This window comes from Passer montanus, unplaced genomic scaffold (genome assembly GCF_014805655.1).
Source record: "Passer montanus isolate IOZ18808 unplaced genomic scaffold, ASM1480565v1 scaffold99, whole genome shotgun sequence".
Taxonomy (NCBI): Eukaryota; Metazoa; Chordata; class Aves; order Passeriformes; family Passeridae; genus Passer; species Passer montanus.
In genome coordinates, this window is record NW_024375367.1 from 2,060,496 (window position 1) to 2,079,792 (window position 19,297).

At 38.1% G+C, this 19,297-nt stretch overlaps 1 protein-coding gene across 10 annotated transcripts in view; it reads right to left on the reverse strand.

Annotated features, from left to right (window-relative positions):
* Positions 1-19,297, reverse strand: part of NBEA (neurobeachin) — a 453,154-nt gene that overhangs the window by 402,364 nt on the left and 31,493 nt on the right. Inside the window, exon 1 of one of the 10 annotated variants that reach the window (XM_039696629.1) lies at positions 15,709-15,773. The exons of the other annotated variants lie outside the window; for them this stretch is intronic. Within the exon in view, the coding sequence (XP_039552563.1) occupies positions 15,709-15,750 (42 nt within the window). The 5' untranslated portion in view covers positions 15,751-15,773. Of the gene's footprint in view, positions 1-15,708; positions 15,774-19,297 lie in introns of those variants that run through there. 10 annotated transcript variants of the gene reach the window in all.

Here is a 19,297-nt window from a genome sequence, read left to right on the forward strand (position 1 = left end):
TGTTAGTTCATTATTAAAAATTCAAAGGTATATCAAAGAATCACAAAATGCTTTACGTTGAAAGTTGGACAGTCAGGCTTGGCCCCCTGCTCAAGCAAGGCCACCTAGAACAGGTTGGCCAGGATCATGCCCAGACACCTTCTGACTATCCATAAGGTGAGAGACTCCACCACCTCTCTGGAGCACCTGTGCCAGTAGTCTGCCACCCTCAAAATTAAAAAACCCCCACATTTCTTGACGTTCAGGAGAAACTTCCTGTGTTCCACTTTATGCCTATTGCCTCTCTGAACCTGTCACTGGGCGCTGCTGAAAAAAGACTTTCTGCATCCTCTATACACTTTCTAATCAGCTATTTATAAACATTAGTAAGACCCTTCCTCAGGCTTCTACAGGCTTCAAGATACCAGCTGTCTCAGATTTTAGTCATAGGAGAGAGATTCTAGCTCCTTCATGATTTTAGTGGTCCCTTATTAGACTCTCTCCAGTTATGTCCAATTCTCTTCTGTACTGGCATGTCCAACACCAGACACAGAACTCAAGGCGTGACTTCACCAGTGCTGAATAATGGAGAAGGCTCAACAGCCTCAACCTGCTGGCAGTAATTTACTTAATGCATCTCAGGGTAGCATTTGCCTTCTTTGCTGCAAGGTCACACTGCTGGCTCATGTTCAACTTAGTGTTTATCAGAAGCCTCAGGGCCTTTTTGAGAAGCTGATTTCCATTTGATTTCCCCCTGCACTGCATTGGTGTATGGGGTTGCTTTTCCACAGATGCATTATTTTGCAGTTTCCCTTGTTGAACACCATGAGGTTCCTGTCAACCCATTTCAACTTATCAATAGCAGCATGACCTTCTGGGGTACCAGCCACACACCTGCAAACTTGCTTAAGGGTGTACGCTGTCCCATCATCAAGATCATTAATGAAGATGCTGGACTGGACCCAGTATTGACCCTTGGGGTACACTGCTGGTAACTGGCCTTATGATAGACTGCAAACCACTGATCTCCACTCTCTGGGACAGCCATGCAGCTGGGTTTCAAGCCAACTCACTATCTATGCTCATAGGAATGCTATCAACAGCACTTCTATGAGGATGTTGCAGGAGACAGTGTTGAAAGCTTCAGTGAAGTTCAGATATAGACAATATCCACCGCTCTTCCCTCACCAACTGATTTCATCATAGAATGTTACTGGGTAGGACAAGCATGACTTCCCCCTGGTCAAACTATGCTGGTTGCTCCTGATTACTTTCTCAACCTTCATGAGGTCCATCACTCTCCCCAGGACTGAGGTGAAGCTGCAGACCCACAGATCCTTCTTGCCATTCTTGAAGATTGGAGGAAAATATATGACTATTCTTTCTCTTATTCATATAGAACCTGAGTACAAGATCCAGTGTCTAAACATGCAAAGTAAAAATTAAACATAAAACCTCTCATGTTTGCAATAAAATGAGCAGTCACAAAACCAGTAACAAAATAAAATGGATATTGCTGAAAGGCAGTAGTTACTGGTATATTACAGATTTAGGTTTTCTTATCCAAAGATGATTTTGTGGATTTTTTGTCTTGTCATATGTAGAAGTAAACATGTCATAAACAATGAATTTTTTTAAGCAATTTTAAAAATCAAGAAGGTTGTCAGCTACTTAGCTCATTGTTTTAGAGTACTATAGCACTCTACTGGTTTTACTATGGTGTAATATAAAGGAAGATCAACTTTGGCTAGTGTAATTGTCTCAAAAGCTTTTCTAATTACATGAAAGATTGCAACTATAACAATTTATTGTTACATGCTAAGAAAAAACAATGCCAATACAAATGCTTGACCTAATACTGAATGTTGCCTCTTTCCAAACATGCACAAAAAGACCTGCAGTAACCTTCACAATCCAGGCTTCTAGTCAGTTTTCAGGACTTTGAAAAAAATCAGATGTCAGCTTTAGTGCCAAGACCCTTGTTCTTTCAGATATTGCACCAAATACTTTTAAGAATGCCCCTCCAGTTTATTCCTCAATCCAAGTGGTAAATACATTTCTATATAATTGTGAGAGCTTTACATGAAATTCCTCTAACAGTAGGCATGCTACAATGAAAACCTCAATAAAGGTGCTCAGGATAGAAGCAGGACACAGGTAACATGGCCATAAGATGTTGGCAATCATAGAATCATAGTATGGTTTGGGTTGGAGGGGACCTTAATGCCCAACTAGTCTCTAAGTGTTCCAGTACCCTGCGCCATGGGCAGGGACATCTTCCACTAGAACAGATTGCTCAAAGCCCCATCCAGCCTGGCCTTGAACACTTCCAAGGATGGTGCAACTCTCTGAGTAACCTGTACCAGTGTCTCATCACCCTAACAGTAAAGATTTTCTTTATAATATCTAATCTAAAGCCTACCCTCTTTAAGTAGAGTTGTCCTATCACTGCTCACTTTGTAACAAATTCCTCTCCAGCTCTCTTTCAGGCTCCTTTATGTACTGGAAGGCTGCTCCAGGTCTCCCTGAGCCTTTTCTCATCCAAGCTGAACAATCGCAACTCTCTTAGCCTGTCTTCAGAGAAGAGGCTCCAGCCTTCTGATCATCATTATGACTCTTTTCTGGATCCACTCCAACATCTTATGGTGGCTCAAATGAGTCTTGAATAAAGGTGGCCATGTGACCAACATGAGACAGTTGAAGAATGCACTGCCATTGAAACAAAGTCTTATCAGCTTCTTCTCTTCTAGCTATAAATTTCTATATTCCGTCATGCTGGATGAATTTTCTAGATGCAACTGTTTCATCAAGTGACAGCAAAACTCTTTATGTTGACTGCCACAACAAAAAAAAAATTTCTGAACAGCAAGAAAACATCAGATTGACTTTAGTTATTGTGAAATTTGATAATTTGTCAACACATACAAAAATCCTCAATTCTTATTGAGATCAATGTTCACTTCCACTTTTATTTGTCTTTGATTTTCATTACATTAGCATAAGCTCAAAATTTATCAACTTCTCTCACCAGATTTGGCTCATTTCTCAGTTTAGGTCAACCCTCTGCAGCAACACTTCCAGTGCCCACTCATACAACTTATACTATGACAGAGGTCAGCAGATGGCACTATTACACATTTTTTAATACTATGCTTATTATTGTAAATCTTTCTTGAACAGAAACCTTTGCTGTTTTGATTTGTGTGCATGCGCAAGTGTATACACAAAAGATAAATTTCAATAGAACAGCTCTAGCATTGTACTCATGGTGTTCAGGCTGCAGCTTATGAAAAAAATCTGCCTACATAACAACTAATAATTACCACTATTTCAAGGTCACAGTCTGTTAAACACAAAGTATGGCTGACATACACTTAAACCACGTGTTCTCTCTAGTCAGGAATGGATGTGAAAGCCACAATGAAACAAGTCACATAAACACACTGGAGCATTAGACTTCCATTTCCTCTATAGAGCAGAATGTCTCGCAGACTCTAACATATGCACTAGAGAACAAAATGAAAGATAAATATTGCTTACATTCTCTTGCACTCATGCAACCCATCCCTTCTTTTCTATAAATTAACAGAGTATTTATAATATCATTGCTAGACTAGGATTGTTTCATCTTTTTCCCTAGATTAAATTGAAGAAATAGTACTGAACAAACCAAAAAATTTACCCTGGGAAAGCTTTCTAATCTCAAAGAAGAAAGAAAAGATTGAAGACGTGCATGGTGAAAGCTCCATTTTTTTTAAAGCAACATTTCAAGCATTCAAACTGCCTTTTGCTCATGCATCATTTTCTAGAAGCTTACTCAGCTGAAACCTTACCCATATATGCCATTCAAACTGAACAGACAGCCTTTATTCTTTAGCTATATATTTCATCCTTGTTTACTATGTTCATTCTGACCTTGAAATTTCTGCCTAGTCAACTATTCTGAATGAATTCAGCTCTTTCATCTTGTTAGTTTACTATCAACTGCATGCAATCTAGAGAAAGCAGACATAATTTCTATTTAAGCAAAAGCTATTAATGGTGTAAACTAGTCTAATACTATGTAAACAGAGATATAGGAATCTATTTTCTTGCTATTAATGTACTACATTTTCCTGCAACAAAGCCACAGAGAAGTTGTTTCCACAGAGTATTGAAAAATTCACCAGACTAGAATTCTCCCCATTTTTGCTCACACAGCCCTACTCTCCTTCAAATAGCTTCATGCTTGTTCAGTATTCTGCAATTCCCATGATGTTAGCTGGAGCAATCATCTCTCCCCTTCATCTAAGTGACACCAATACTCAAAGGGAATTCAGAGTGGCAAAAAGGATTAAGTTACCGCTTCAGAACTTGCCTCAATTCCAGAAACAGTCAGAGGTCTGAGGTTGTTGGAATGACAATGCTTTAGTAGAGAAGCACACAGATTACAGGATAATACTGATGTTGAAGCACATGGTAATGTCTAGAAAAACACCACAAGAAGGGGTGATTGCTGATCAGGGGAGACCACAGCAAAATGCTGGAATATGTGAAGCAACCTACTTCTCTGGGCGGATTCTGCTGTTCCACTTTCCTGTTCTCTCCAGCTTTCATTCCTGCTCCAATCACTGAGAAGGATCTTGCAGCAGCACTGCAGGAACCCATTCAAAGGATTCAAGATTATGTAAATATTTAAGTATTTATTCAAGTTGGAATAAACAAATTACAATCTCTTTTGGCCAAAATTTCTACTTTTAGTTCCAAATTCCTGAAAACCCTAGTTACAAAGTCTCTACCCATTATTTGAACTAGACTTGCCTTTTTGGTTTTTAATTTGAAACAAAACACAAAGGTTAAAATTGAACTACCACAATATACAAGAGCTTAATGACTTTCAGGAGCAAAATAAAAGTGATAGATTTGCTTATTTCACTTAATGTCTTCAGCAGTTACTCTTCTTGAACTGTTTAGTAATTTCATAGTCACTTGCTTTTCTTCATTTAACTAATCTAACACTTCAATTTAAGTCTTCAAGCAACTATGATGGTTGGATTCCCAAATGAGGCTACAGCAGGACAGTATAGCCTACAGAAAAGTAATCAAACTGACAAGTTTAACTGCCTGTTGTGGTCCGTGTGGGAAGACACCATAATTTTCAGTTTCAGTAAAATGTATCTAGAATAAATATTTTTGCATTTAATATTTATATAATTGTCCGTGCTCTTGAAAATTTCATGACTGGATGAAAACTATAATTTCTAGCTAATTAAATAATAAATTTGAAATATAATTTTAAGAAAACTCTCTGAAAGAAGGGGAAAAGCACCATCTCAAGGTAAAAGACAGGATGGAAATGTTCCATTTATTATATCTTCTTTTTAAATTTATTTTTTAATTTCATAATGAAATTAGACTAAAAAATACATTTTCATAGCCAGACATGGTACAAATCCCAAAGTGAGATGCTTATTTGGCAGTAAATATGGAATTTATGGCATGACAATCCAAAACAACAAAAAGCTCAAACCAACTGCATCAATGGTTGGTTTTGGTTGGTAGGTCAAATAATGATCCAAAGACTCAATTATTAATCTGAAAGACAAAGCATGATTTATATTCTAGCTTGTCTTCCTAAACAATACTTCCAATTTTGAGATACAGAATAGAATATTTTCTTTTCCCAAGAGTAACTTCCCATCCTCCTATTCATATTGTTACATTGATGGGTATATATTTTTTCCCAGGAAGTTACAATCTGAAATACAGCGTTGTTTGCTCTCTATGAAAACAGTATCTGCCAATGTAGCTACAGTTTAGGAGAGGACAGGGATGGTTTACTCCCACCCAATGGCAATGACCAACGTTGGGAGTTTCCAAAGCAAAGTCACTAGAAAAGTACTTCTCAAGTTTCCTTCTGTAAGCAGGAGAAAGCACACACACAGCACAAACTCCTAATTAACAAAGATTGCAGCCAGTGAATTTCCCTTTATTACTAAATCAATTTAAAAAAAACATAACTGAAATACCAAAGCAAAACTAATTGTTGAGTCATTTTTCTATAGAAAACAAAAGTACTACCTCTAATGTGCTCTGTATGGAGATGATTAGCACAATTTACCTTCCCCTCCACAAGGCACAGATTTTGCTTGATTAAAATGAGTGCACTTCATATATATTAAGACCTCCTTCTCTTTCTGCTAAAAACATTGTTGGATTACACTAAAATTTTGATCCTGCATGTCTTGTAAGGCCCCAGTGCCTTGCTGGGTCTTCTTCCTTTTTTCCTCTGTCCCCAGACACCTAATATTTGTCCCTGCAGGAAGAAAGAGGACTGGAGACAAAGCAGCAGCTTATACTTGCCTGCAAAAACAGTGACATTTCTGAGAAGATCTACAGATGCTGTGCCCTGAAGGATCATTACCAATATTTCCAGCAGAGTAAGATTCTCTATATATAAAGCAGCAGAGTAATTGCTCAAGAGACAGACAAAAATCAAACAGCAAACAGAATTTTTTGTTGTTTTTTGTTGTTACTTGTTGCAACAACTATCTCCTTTCTATTACTGTAAAATAAGTGTTTGTATTTAGATGCTTAACAAATATTTTTCTTTTATCAGAAGAGTTAGAGACAGAACTCAAACCAGCAGCATTATGAATACACTAGAAAAATTGTCACTGCCTTTAGAGAGCCTGGCCTGAAATTCAGCAAGGCAAAAAGAGACAATGTCCCATATCTGTAAGTCATTCAAGACTAAACAAAGAAAATTACATGTATCTAATTAAGTTCCTCACATCTAAAACTGCTTAAATAATTGAGAAATTTATTCTTTAATAGTAAAAATTTATTAGAACTAATTTTAAAATTACATTTGAAATAATCGCAAACTGTAAACCCAGTGTAGTATTGCATAGTCTAATTAAGGCATCTCAGAAATAAATTTAGCTAAACAGTAATTAAGTATCCAAGTCTGCTTGCTGAAGGGCTAAACCATTACTCAACAAAGAAGTCTCAAATAGACTTTTAGTTTATTTGTTATTAAAGTTTAGTAGTACCTTTGTCACTATCAGTTCATTCAATTACTGAAACAGCCTAAGATAAAACCCAAACCCCACATCCCTTTTTCATCTATGAATATAGACCTACAACTTCTAATGTCATGAAGAACCAGAAACTCAGTTAATTGAGTCTCAAACACCTGCACTATTTCAGCAGCTGTTTTAAATGCAAAGATTTTGAGGAACTGTAATTAGAACACCTAAAATTACATGTATTTACCAACAAAAGCAGCTCAAAAATTCTAGGCTTTGATGCTCACTGACAGAAAGGCAGCTTCAAGTTCAGAATGAGGTTTTACTTAGGGGTATATTAGAACATCTTAATAACAAAAAGCACTGAGCTTTCCTCTATGAAATGTAACTGAAAAAGCACAGAAGTAGAAGATACAGTGATAGCCAAAACATAGTAAAAGTAATACAATTTTGATACTCTGAAAATACACAACTAGGCCTTCAATAAATTACTTTGAATTAAGGTTATGACCTAATTTTAAAATAAATAAAATTCTTCATCAAACTTCCAAAGGCTTGGATACTTACCATACACCTCCCCCCCAAAAAAGTCTCCCTCAATTAGAAATTTCAAGAAAGTATACCACTAAATTGTTATATTCAAATTAGCTCTGATTTCTGAAGTAACATAATTAAAGAAGAATCTATATTTTTTTATTTGAAAGCCATCAACATTCAGAAAATAAAAAAAAAATGGGGCAGGAACATTAGAAACCCCTGTGGTTTCTGTCTAGGGTTGCAGCCTCCCTCAGTACTGACAGCTAATCGTAAGCACTGGTTTGATTTTATATGCAAGAAAAACTTTTCTATGGCCTTTTCCAAATATCTTGTGAGAAAAAACAAAACAAAAAAAATAGGTAAGGTTCTAAAAACTAGGCCCTGAAAACAACAATGGATTCTGATGCAAATCCAAGAAACAGGCTTTACCAGTAGGATTACTGGAGAATGGTGACGTTTGTTACATTTTTTTTCTCTTAAACAAAAGAAACAGTGATTTTTTCCTCCATAGACACTATCAGCCTCTTCTTAGGCCTGCATCTAATAATACAAAAGGTTAAAAACAAACAAGACATTTAAAAAGTAAAATTTCATGTTAAAATATTTAATGAAAAAAGTATTCTTTTCTTAGACTTAAGTCTTCTGTTTTGGAAATCTGCCATTATGATTGTTGAAACTATCATTTTATTTGAGCTAGAAATATTTGCAGTCTGTACTTTTGAAGTGAAAATGTTAATCCAAACCCCTCTTACTGACAGCCATTATAAATATTTAAGCATTTAAAATTACGATTGTATTATCTGTGTAACAAATGCATAGTAATTTCATAGTATATGTTTAAATAGTCAGGCTGTTGACAAAAAAAAAATTAACCAATCACAGGAGTGCATTCTAACAATACAGGAGGAAAAAAGAGGCCACTTTTGATACTTACAATAAGTATGAGAGTTTGTAAAGACATGAAAGCTTTGACAAACCAAGAGCTTAGGACCATCAATCTAACATGAAAAGACTTACTTAAAAAAAAAAAAAAAGAAAAACAGAACAAGAAAAAAACCCTAACTAACAAAAAGCCCCCCAAACTTCTAAAACTCATTTTTTAGCTTAATCTGACTGTATCATGGAAAGCCTGACTATCTCTATGGAAAAGGATTGTGACTGCTTTCAACTAATGCAGACATTCCTGACTCTTCTGGAATTATTCCAGCGGTCTCACAACAAAATTATTCCATATCTGGTGTCCACCAAATACCCTACCACTGCTCTGGGAAAAGGCTGATTAGAAGCCTATTCTGCTTTTGCTGCCTTTCTGGCAGCATCCTCTCAGTATGAGAGTGATTCCCAATTCACAAACTGAAAAGTATCTACTCTGCCCTATGTAACTCCCTGTATGTCACTGCAGACCTCCTTTAGGTGGACTGGTTTCTCTCAAGCACATATAGCCTGTGGAAAAAAAACCTTTGGACAGATGCACACACAAATTGCCAAAGCAAATTCTACAACTGCTATTAAATCAAAGCCAAGTAGATATAAATATTTAAGACAAGGGATCAGGACAGTGCTTTCAAGCATGATTACCTTCAAACTTCCCTTTCTTTTTCTACCATGAGTGAAGGATTTTATTTTTGCAAATACCATTTTCAGTGAAGCGGAGTATTTTTTTTGATAGTCCACAGCACAGCACCCACGACAGAATGAACTACATTCAAAACACTCTTTAATACCATGTTTCTTATGAAGGATTTAATTAAGAAAAGCTGTATCATAGCATTCAAGAATTTCAGGATCACAGATCTAGATGTTATGCAATATCCTTATAAAAACAGAAATGCTGGAACAATGGAACAGAGCTCTACTGTAACCAGACTGAAATTTCCATGGAAAAGAAATCTGCTAATCAGTATGTACTAGTCCTGTATACAAAATAGGGATTAACCTATTTTCTCCCATGTACCATCTGGATGCTAGGCAAATGAAAAAAATCTATTTTCACCTGCTACAAAATTTAGACACTTAATCATATTGTGCTAAGATCTGCATTAAATATGCATATTCATACTCTATTGCATTAAAACTCAGAGCTATTCCTACACACTCCATGTTCCCAGATACTGACTTGAACGCTCTGCTTTCCTCACGAGATGAATGTTACAAGAGTTAAAACCTTACAAAATGCATTAATTGTCTTTATTGCAGAAACAGAGATGAAAGAATCAAAAAATGGTCTATGCTAGCTTACAGCTTTTTTTAAAACATGTTCAGATCTCAGCTAACGTGAAACTTCACAAGGTAAATGGCCCAAATCAAAATGCGCATTTTAAGAGAGTATGAACTCTTACATCTTTAAAAATAATCACCAAAGACTTCTGCTAGTTTCATAGAATAATTTATGTTGATCTGTAAATGCCAGCAGGGAATCTAAAAGCAGTACTCTATTTTAGAACAAGCGCTGCCACTAAAAAATAGCTGTTTCTTTTGAAACAGTTTGATACTTAGTATTTCTTTTTCACCTCTCCTCCACATAAGACACACCAACCACTAAATTGCCTTTCTTTCTAAATGAATAGTTATCATGGATGTGCTGTACTGTCAATGAAGAGCTGATATCCATAAAAGACATTACACTTATCTGTGCTAAAATGTTTGAGGTCCACTAAAAGATCACTATGAGCCATTATGACATCTTTTGTGTTGAATTTGGAATTAAAGAATTTTCCCAGAAGGACTAAGGCTTTATTTACTGTCCATTTTATACAAGAAAAGCAAAAATGCAACTGGTACAGAAAAGTGGAGTCTCTCTCTGCTGACCATGATTGGAAAGATACTCCTTCAGAAGGTGACTTGAACTTTCCATATGTTAGTCAGGTGATAAATATCTTGCACAATCTTGCCAGTAGCTGTACATAAATAATCTTTTAACAGAAAAAATGCCTAACACAGGTGGCAAGTTTATGAAGCATCGAGCTGCTACCAGTTAAAGGCTTTCGACTAGAATGAAACTGTTCTAAGCTGCCGTGTTTATCAGATTGCTGTTGTGCTTAATGCCTATGTTATGGCATAGGCAGATCCTAGATGTGTCTCCTGAGCAGTATCCATTAAACAAAATTATGCTTCATCTTCACATCCTCATTAAGTGAGATGGTATAACAAGTTAGAAATGATGAAAACCTTTAGTAAGATAGCTCTGCAGCCACAGCCACGTGGCACTGATAAATGATCAGCTATAATAAGTCAGCCATGTGACCCATATGAAAGATATGCAAATAGCCATGCAGCTCCGTACAGGAAACTGCAGTCCAGCAAGACATGAACATCTGTGCAAAAGAGTAATCAAAAGGTCTAAATTGGAAAAAAAAAAAAATTGATTGAATGCACCTTATCCTGCATCTCTTTTGAGCAGTCTCTGATCACAAGCAGCAACTAGGCATACAGATGATAGAAAAGACAAACTTCCTTGACAGAAGTATCCTGTGCTCAGAGAAAATGTCTTCAAACAAAAGATGCAGAGGCAAACAGTTTATCCATCAAATGATACAGTGAAGTGTGTTAAATAGTGCTTATCCCCTCTTTCTCCCATATAGGAAAAAAATAATATTCATCTAGGAAAAAGACTCACATGGTAACAACTTTATTAATAGCATTTATCAACGTTGCCTGGGAGTAGTCTGAAAATAGTGCTGGCAAATTAATGGATGACTAGAATGAAATCATGGAAATCTGATCCCATGCTCTAAGACTAGGACTGAGAGAATGGACAACTCTCAAATGACCCTGACCTTGTAAAGATCTGCTGCTCCAGCTGGATCCCTACACATCTATGGGGACTGAGGGATCCACCAAAGAATATTCAAAGAGCTATGTGATGCCACTGCAAAAACTCTTGACGACTTGTAATGGTCTTGGGAGGGATCCCAGCTGACCTACTTGTCTTCCCTCTACAACAGGTCAACCCACCTACTTGATCTTGGAATGTCAGTAGATGTTACCTTTTTGGACTACAGCAAAGCTTTTGATACTCTTTTTCTCACAGTATTCCTGTGGAGAAAGTGTCCACATTCAGCTGGATAGCTGTTACACAATAAGTGAGCAACCGGCTTACACAGTCAGGCACAAAGTTTTAGGGAATGTGGTGACATCAGGCTGACAACCAGTCACTAGTGGGGTTCTGCATGGTTCAATCCTCACTCCTATTCTCTTCAATATCTTTATTCATGGCTTAGACACAGGACTGGAAGGAATACTAAGTTTGCCAACAACACCACAATGGGGAAAGCTGTCGAATCCCTAGCAGGCAGAGAAGCACTGCAAAAAGACCTTGAGAAATTAGAGAAAAGGGCAATGACAAACCATACAAGGTTTAAGAAGGAAAACTGTCAGATTCTACACCTGGAATGGCAAAACTCTGGCTGTGTCTATAGACTGGATAATGAGTAGCTGGAGAGCAGCCCTGTCTAAAGGGACCTGGGGGTCCTCCTCGATGAAAAGTTGAATATAAGCCATTATTGTGCCCTGGCAGCCAGGAGGTCCAGGCATGTCCTAGGGGGATCAGGCACAGCATTGCTAGCTGGGCAAGGGAGGGGATTGTTCCACTCTGCTCTGCTGTGTGTAGCCTCACCTTTAGTCCTGTGTGCAGTTTTGGCACCAAAACTTAAAAAAGACACTGGGCTATTATAGAGCATCGAAGGGAGGGCCATGAGGATGGTGAAGGGTCTGGAGGAGAAGCTGTATGAGGAGTGGCTGAGGTCACTTGGTCTGTTCAGCCTGGAGGAGACTGAGGGGAGACCTCATTGTGGTCCTCAATATCCTCATGAGGGGAGCTGGAGGGGCAGGCACTGATCTCTTCCCTCTTGTAACTGACAGTACTCAAAGAAACGGCATGAAACTGAATCAAGGCAGCTTTAGGTTGGATATTGGGAAAAAGTTTTTCACTCAGATGGTGATTGGGCATTGGAACTGGCTCCCCAAGGAAGTGATCACAGCACCAAGCCTGACAGAGTCCAAGAAGTGTTTGGACAATGCTCTCAGGCATGTGGTGTGATTACTGAGGTGTCCTATGCAGGGCCAGGAATTGGACTCAATGACCCTGATGGTTCCTTTCCAACTCAGCACATTCTGTATTTCTGGTTTCCCATATTTCCAGTGGGGAACCCGAAAAAGAGAAGTAAGGAAGAAATGAGAGATTTAGCTGAGTAACAGCATCTATGAAAAAACCTGAGGAGGTGGTTCTTAAGTGCAAACTGGATGACTACGATCATACAGAACTTTCTTACCATTAATTTCACTGCATTGCTACGCTTTTATGCAACAATACTGCATAAGCATGCAGAGTACCCCCTTCATTTGGTATCCCCCTTTCAATTCCAAATGATGTTCCTAAACTTCACACTGTAGGATATGCAGCCTGCCTAGTATAAAATAACTGATACTGTATCTGCCTTTAGCAAATGAAAAACGGCCCTGATCTCTAAATATTGGTTCATTCTGAAGCAAAGTACATGTGGAGTTTAAAAGACTGAAAAAACCATATTCAGGAACAATTAACATGAAAACTGTTGCTAGCAAGAACAGCTACACTAGTGACTTGTATTACACACATGCTTTCTAATTCAAACAAAAGAGTCAGAATAGGTACAAAAATAGCACATACACATGTTGAACATTATGAAGGTAGTGAACAATATATTTGAGTGTCTGTGTATATACATACTTCCATGGAAAATTAGTCACATGCTACTTAATGTTCCATAAATATACAACTACTTAACACTGATAGTAGCAGTGTTGCATTGTAGTATGCTGTGGTACATGACGGAAATCATGGCTAGTAAGCTTTAAATTCTTGATTATGTACTGATACTACACCACTGCTTCCTAAACCACTCATATAGACATGCCTTGACTGCTCAGGTATCCATAATATAAAATGTGAACCCTAGAGCAGGATGGGGTGACTCAGTGCAAATATTAAAAGTTAATGCAAATTTTTCATCAATGGCATTCTTACATGAACACTATAAATAAATTATATTATCTGCCTTTTCTTAAATCAGGATAATGAGTCTCCTGTAAAAACATCCACAGAAACTAGGAAATATACATTTCCTGTGTTTGCATGATCCTACAGAAAACCCTTCAAGTATTTTGTAACACTGATACATTTAGCCTAACGTAAGCCAAGATAGTCCACGAAAACAGCCAATTGTATAATTCCGAAAGTAAATGTTCTTTTATAACTAAACACTAAACTTTGGACTATTTTGGATGACTGGATAATATTTTAACATATTATGCTCCCAATATACCTAATATGGCCTTGTCTTTAAATCAATGACACACCAGATGAAGTTACACAACAGCAAACAACAAAACACAGAACCATCAAGGTTGGAAGGGACCTTTCATGTAGTCCAAATATCAACATAGCACCTCACAAACATCCCTCAGCCATATTCACAAGTACCACACCTCCCACAACTTAATACAGTAAAAAGGTACAGAAATTAAATAAAACATTGACCAGAATAAATTTCTGGTCTGGTTAGTAGATTAAGTGCATTTCAGAACAACATATTACATGTCTAGACATAAGGGGCTAAACAGCTTAATTTGGGCTGCATGCAAGATATGCCTGATGAGTTGTTTATTTTGGTTTTCTGGGGTTTTTTTTGTTTTGTTCAGTGGGGGGGGTGTTTTATTTGGGTTTTTTTTTTCTTTTTTTTCTTAGTCAGATCTCTCAAGCAGTTTTTTAAGAACATAGGAAAAATATTATTTATTTTATGTCTACCAATAAATGGACTCTTATGTAACAGAAATTCAGGGCTGTCCCTGCTTTGGCATAAATTGTCCATGGACTTCAGCCACTCAGGTATATTATTTCTTCAGACAGGTCCCAATTGCCTCAGGTGTACACACACTTGAGCAGAAAGAGTAATATTAAAGGCAAAATTTATCTTTGTCATATTTAGCAACACTGAAATGCTTGAGAGATGCACATCTCAAAATACATAAAATCCACCTTAGATCTAGACATGGTTTCACTTGATTTCAAAGATGTTTTCAATTTGCATGCTGATGTGCACTGTATTATCTGCATTCTTCAAAATTCAGAAAAAAAGTGCAGATAAAATAATCAGTCATTTCCTTTACTGAGTAATATAGTGCAATTCTAAATGCTTCAGTCCTAAGAATAAGTAGCAAATTTGTTAAATGCCTTTAAGTAAATTTCTACAAACAAATAAGTAATTTAGACTCATTTCGGTTGTGAAAGACCTTTAAAATCACCCCATTCACCTGCTGACCCAGTACTGTCAAGTCCACCACTAACCCACATCCCTCAGAGTTCCACATCTACATATCTTTTAAATACCTCCAAGGACAGAGAATCAACCATTTTACTCAGCAGCATGATCCAATGCTTGACAACCTTTTCAGTAAGGAAATTTTTCTTATTATCCTGTCTAAACCTCCATGGGTACAACTTAAGGATGTTTCCTCTCAATCCTATCACTTGCTACCTAGAGAGATTAATCCCTCCTTTCAGGTAGTTGTAGAGAATACCTTCCCTGAGCCTCCTTTTATCCAGGCTAAACACCCCCAGCTCCCTCAGCCGCTCATCATGGGCCTTGCACTCCAGACCCTTCCCCAGCTCTGTTTCCCTTCTCTGGACACGCTCCTGCAACTCAATGTCCTTCTTGCAGTGAGGGGCCCAGAACTGGATACAGGATTTGAGGTGTGACCTCACCAGTGCTGAGTACAGGGGTACAATCCCTGCCTTAGTCCTGCTGGCCACACTACTGCTGATACAGGCCAGTATGACACTGGCCAAGATCTTGGGCTGCTCACATCCTGCTGCTGTTAGCCAGCATGCCCAGGTCCTTTTCCAATAGGCAGCTTCCCATCCACTCTGCCCCCAGCCTGTAGTGCTGCATAAGGTTGCTACAACCTGAGCTCGGGACACTGCACTTCTTGTTGAGCCTCATGCAATTGGCCTCAGCCCTTCAACCCATTCTGTCCAGATCCCTCTGCAGAGCCTCCCTGCCCTCCAGAAGATCAACACTCCCACCCAGCTTGGCCTCACCTGCAAACTGACCGAGGATGTGTCACCACACATGTCACAGTCAAGACGGCCACCATACAATTTCAGAAAGCTTTAAGCATTTGCCTATACAGAAAAACATCTTACCTCACCAGACAGCTTTAAGCACCTGCCCATACAGAGTAACATACCACTTCAGAAGGCTGGAAAAGTCTGCTCTTTCTTGTTCTTTAGCCCAACCTTTTATACCCTCACGTTAATGCATTTCACCTGTGTGCCCCCTGTTCCCTTTCCTGACTGGTCAGCACACCTGGGCACGCCATGGCTCATTGCCTTCAGTGCTGTTCACCCGCCCTGCACAGCTGCACCCACTGGGGATGAGGCTGGGCCGCAGCCACACTCCCAATTACCACAACCTGTGTACCTACAAGGGTGTACTCAATCCCCTAATTCAGGTCCTTGATAAAGACATTAAACAGGGCTGGTCCCCATACTGAGCCCTGGGGAGCACCACTAGTGTCTGGCCACCAGCACGATGTAACTCCATTCTCCAGCACTCTCTGTCCATTCAGTCAGTTTTTTTACCCAGCAAAGAGTGCACTTGACCAAGCCATGATCAGCCAGCTTCTCCAGGATAATGCTGTGAGAAACAGTCTGAAAAGCTTTACTGAAGTCTAGGTAGACAGCATCCACAGTTTTTCCCTCATCCAGTGAGTGGGTCACCTGTCACAGAAAGAGATTAGCTTGGTCAAGCAAGACATGTCTTTCACAAACCCCTGCCGGATGAACCTGATGCCCTGCTTGCCCTGTACATGCTGTGTGATAGTACTCAACATGATCTGTTCCATGACCTTCCCTAGCACTGAGGTCAGGTTGACAGGTACCTATTGTTCCCCAGATCCTCCTTCTGACCATTCTGTTAAATGGGTGTCCATTGACTAATCTCCAGTCAACTGGGAACTGCCCAGTTAGCCAGAGCTGCTGGTAAATGATGGAAAGTAGCTCTGTGAGCACTTCTGCCAGCTCCCTCAGTAGCTTTGAGATGGATCCTATTCAATTCCATAGATTTACATGTGTCTGAGTGTTGTAGAAGGCTGATGACCATTTCCTCTTGGATCATTCATTCTGCTCCCCATCAGGGGTCTGAGTACCAGTCTGCAACTGGTCTTACTATTAAAGGCCGAGTCAAAGATGGCATTTTTGGCCATCAGCTCAACCTCTTCCTCATCCTTTGCCACTATCCAAGAAAGCATGGAGAGTGTCCTAAAATCTTCTTTTGTTATTAACATATTTATGAATGCACCATGGTAATTAAGTCAAATTTCCAAAACTGATCAAGAAGTACAAGAACTCATCTTCTGCTAACATAGGAGTGTGTCTCACAGAAGTAGGGAAGGATCATGAAGGGTTTTCAGTCAGTGCTGAAATCCTAAATGGCTGAAAAAAATAAAATTCAGTCTATACTTTAGTGTTACTATTTACACTACCTCTAATTCAGATAATGAAGTAGATGTATCTAAGCACACGATAATTTGCCTAGCTACACAAAAACAGAACATGCCAGGGCACATTCTCCAAGGCCTAGAAAACAAATGCTATATGCATGTAATGTCTGACCTTGCCTTCTATTGCTGCTTTCTCACAATATTACACTAAAAATTGAAGACTTACTATTTACATTAGTAATGTTCTAGGTTTCTTTGTCTTCTTTTTTTTTTATTTTAAGAAGATTGCCTACAGTTTTGTGCTTAAAGTTGCAGCCAATGATTTTTGAAGCATAACAATGAAGCCTTTCACTATATTGCAGACAGATTTCTAAAAAGAGTCAGGTCAAGATGAATGAATGTCATCCAAATCAAGGATCATCAAAAATCACTGCAGTTTTCACACAAGGCATGTCTCTGGCTTAATGTTATTTAACACCAAACTGTTCCTTAGCAAGCCCCAAACAATCCCAACCTCACAGATATTGTTTCCAAAGCTAATGAGCCACGGCAGAGAACAGCTTCCTTCTTTGGTTCAGGGACAGCTCTCCTAGCTGAAGTTCTTATTTAGGATAATAATGTTTCATTAACCAGTTTGGTTATCCTGCTCTATTTAAATTAGTTCAGAGGGGAGGGGGAATAATAGTTATAAATAGGCTAATTTATGTATTAGATTTACTTTAAAATAAGTATAGCTTCAAACCTTTTTCCTGCTCCACAGCAAAGTTGGAAGCAAATGTTTATTTCTAGAAGGCCATTATAGCTCCCCTTCAGGTTTTTAAATCTGACAAAGGGAGCTGAAGAATTAAAGAAGTACTATGAATGCTGGAACTGTAGTGCTATAGTGGGAGAATGGGATTAGCATGCTAACAGGAAAGCAAACAGAACACTTCCCACCTACATAGAGCTGTATGACAAAAAAAAAAAAATCAGAGGTAATGTCAGATCACCAGTGTCAGCAGGAGTAGAAGAGAACCACACATTAATATCACCACATAGGAGTAAGTAGACATATCCAAGATATTACTTCTGTCTTCCCTCTTACCTCTCCCTCATGAGAGGAATTTAATTAGAGGTTTAATTAAAGCCTGAGGCCAGAATAAAGGTTTTCATATCAAAAGAGTTCATAAAAGCTGTCATACAAGGTCAGACAAAAACATATATATCTAATAAAATACCTGTTTATTAACAAGCTATCAAAAGATACCATCAAAAAATATAAGCATAGGGTAAGTAGATACATTGCCTGGCCTAATTTCCTCTCCAGAACCTCCAGTATTTTCTTGAAACTTCTTGAGAAAGTGGGTATATATTTGTATGTGATGACTTCTGCTGCAAAAGCCCACGGCAAATTGTCTCAGAACTTAACTACACATGATGTTGAAAAGCACCTTGAATTTTGAATGCTTTTACTTGTTAGATTAACATAACTCGTAGTTAGAAGCAATAGCAAATCTGTTCATTTCTGTATCATTATTTCAGCAGAACTCTACCATACTGGCACGCCGTTCTGATCTTTTCCTTTCAAACACATTTGTAATGATTCCTTAAACTTCCCCTTCTGCAACTGAGGATTGAACTAACATTTTCAACATTTTCACTAAATTACAAGGTTTCCTTCTCTGTGTAGTAATGATCAACTGAAGGACATTAGATCAATATGTAGTATTAGGATTACTCCTCTCCATATACATACAAATTTATATTGAACTGCTATCAGTTAGATTTTTTTTAGTTATCCTGAATTATTCTGTAGTATCTGCAAACTTTGACATCACATTATTCATTCTTCTAAATAATTTATGAATATATTAAGAGCACAGACCTCAGTTCAGACCCTTATGGGATTCCATTGATGACCTCCCTTCAGTATAAAATCAGGGCACTTATTTTTGTTCTTTTACATTGTACATTTCAAGCAGTCTTTACACGTGTAAGAATTTCTCATTATATCATGGTACCTTAAATTCTTTTAAGAGCCTCTGGTGAAAAATCTAGCCCAAAACATTGGATGATAATATATGTTCATATACAGTTTCCTTCGGAAAATGCTGCAGCTTAAAACATGTTGAAATGTTTTCAGTTTTCACCCACATGCTCTCTTATTTTGAACAGTGATTTCTTGTTGCTTGACCTGAAACTCCACTGATATCCTCAGAACCATATTCACTATTATATACTATAAATGCATTTCATATTTGAACTCCTTAGAAAGGCTGGTGAAGATTACTCATACTCACTAGTTGCTGCTA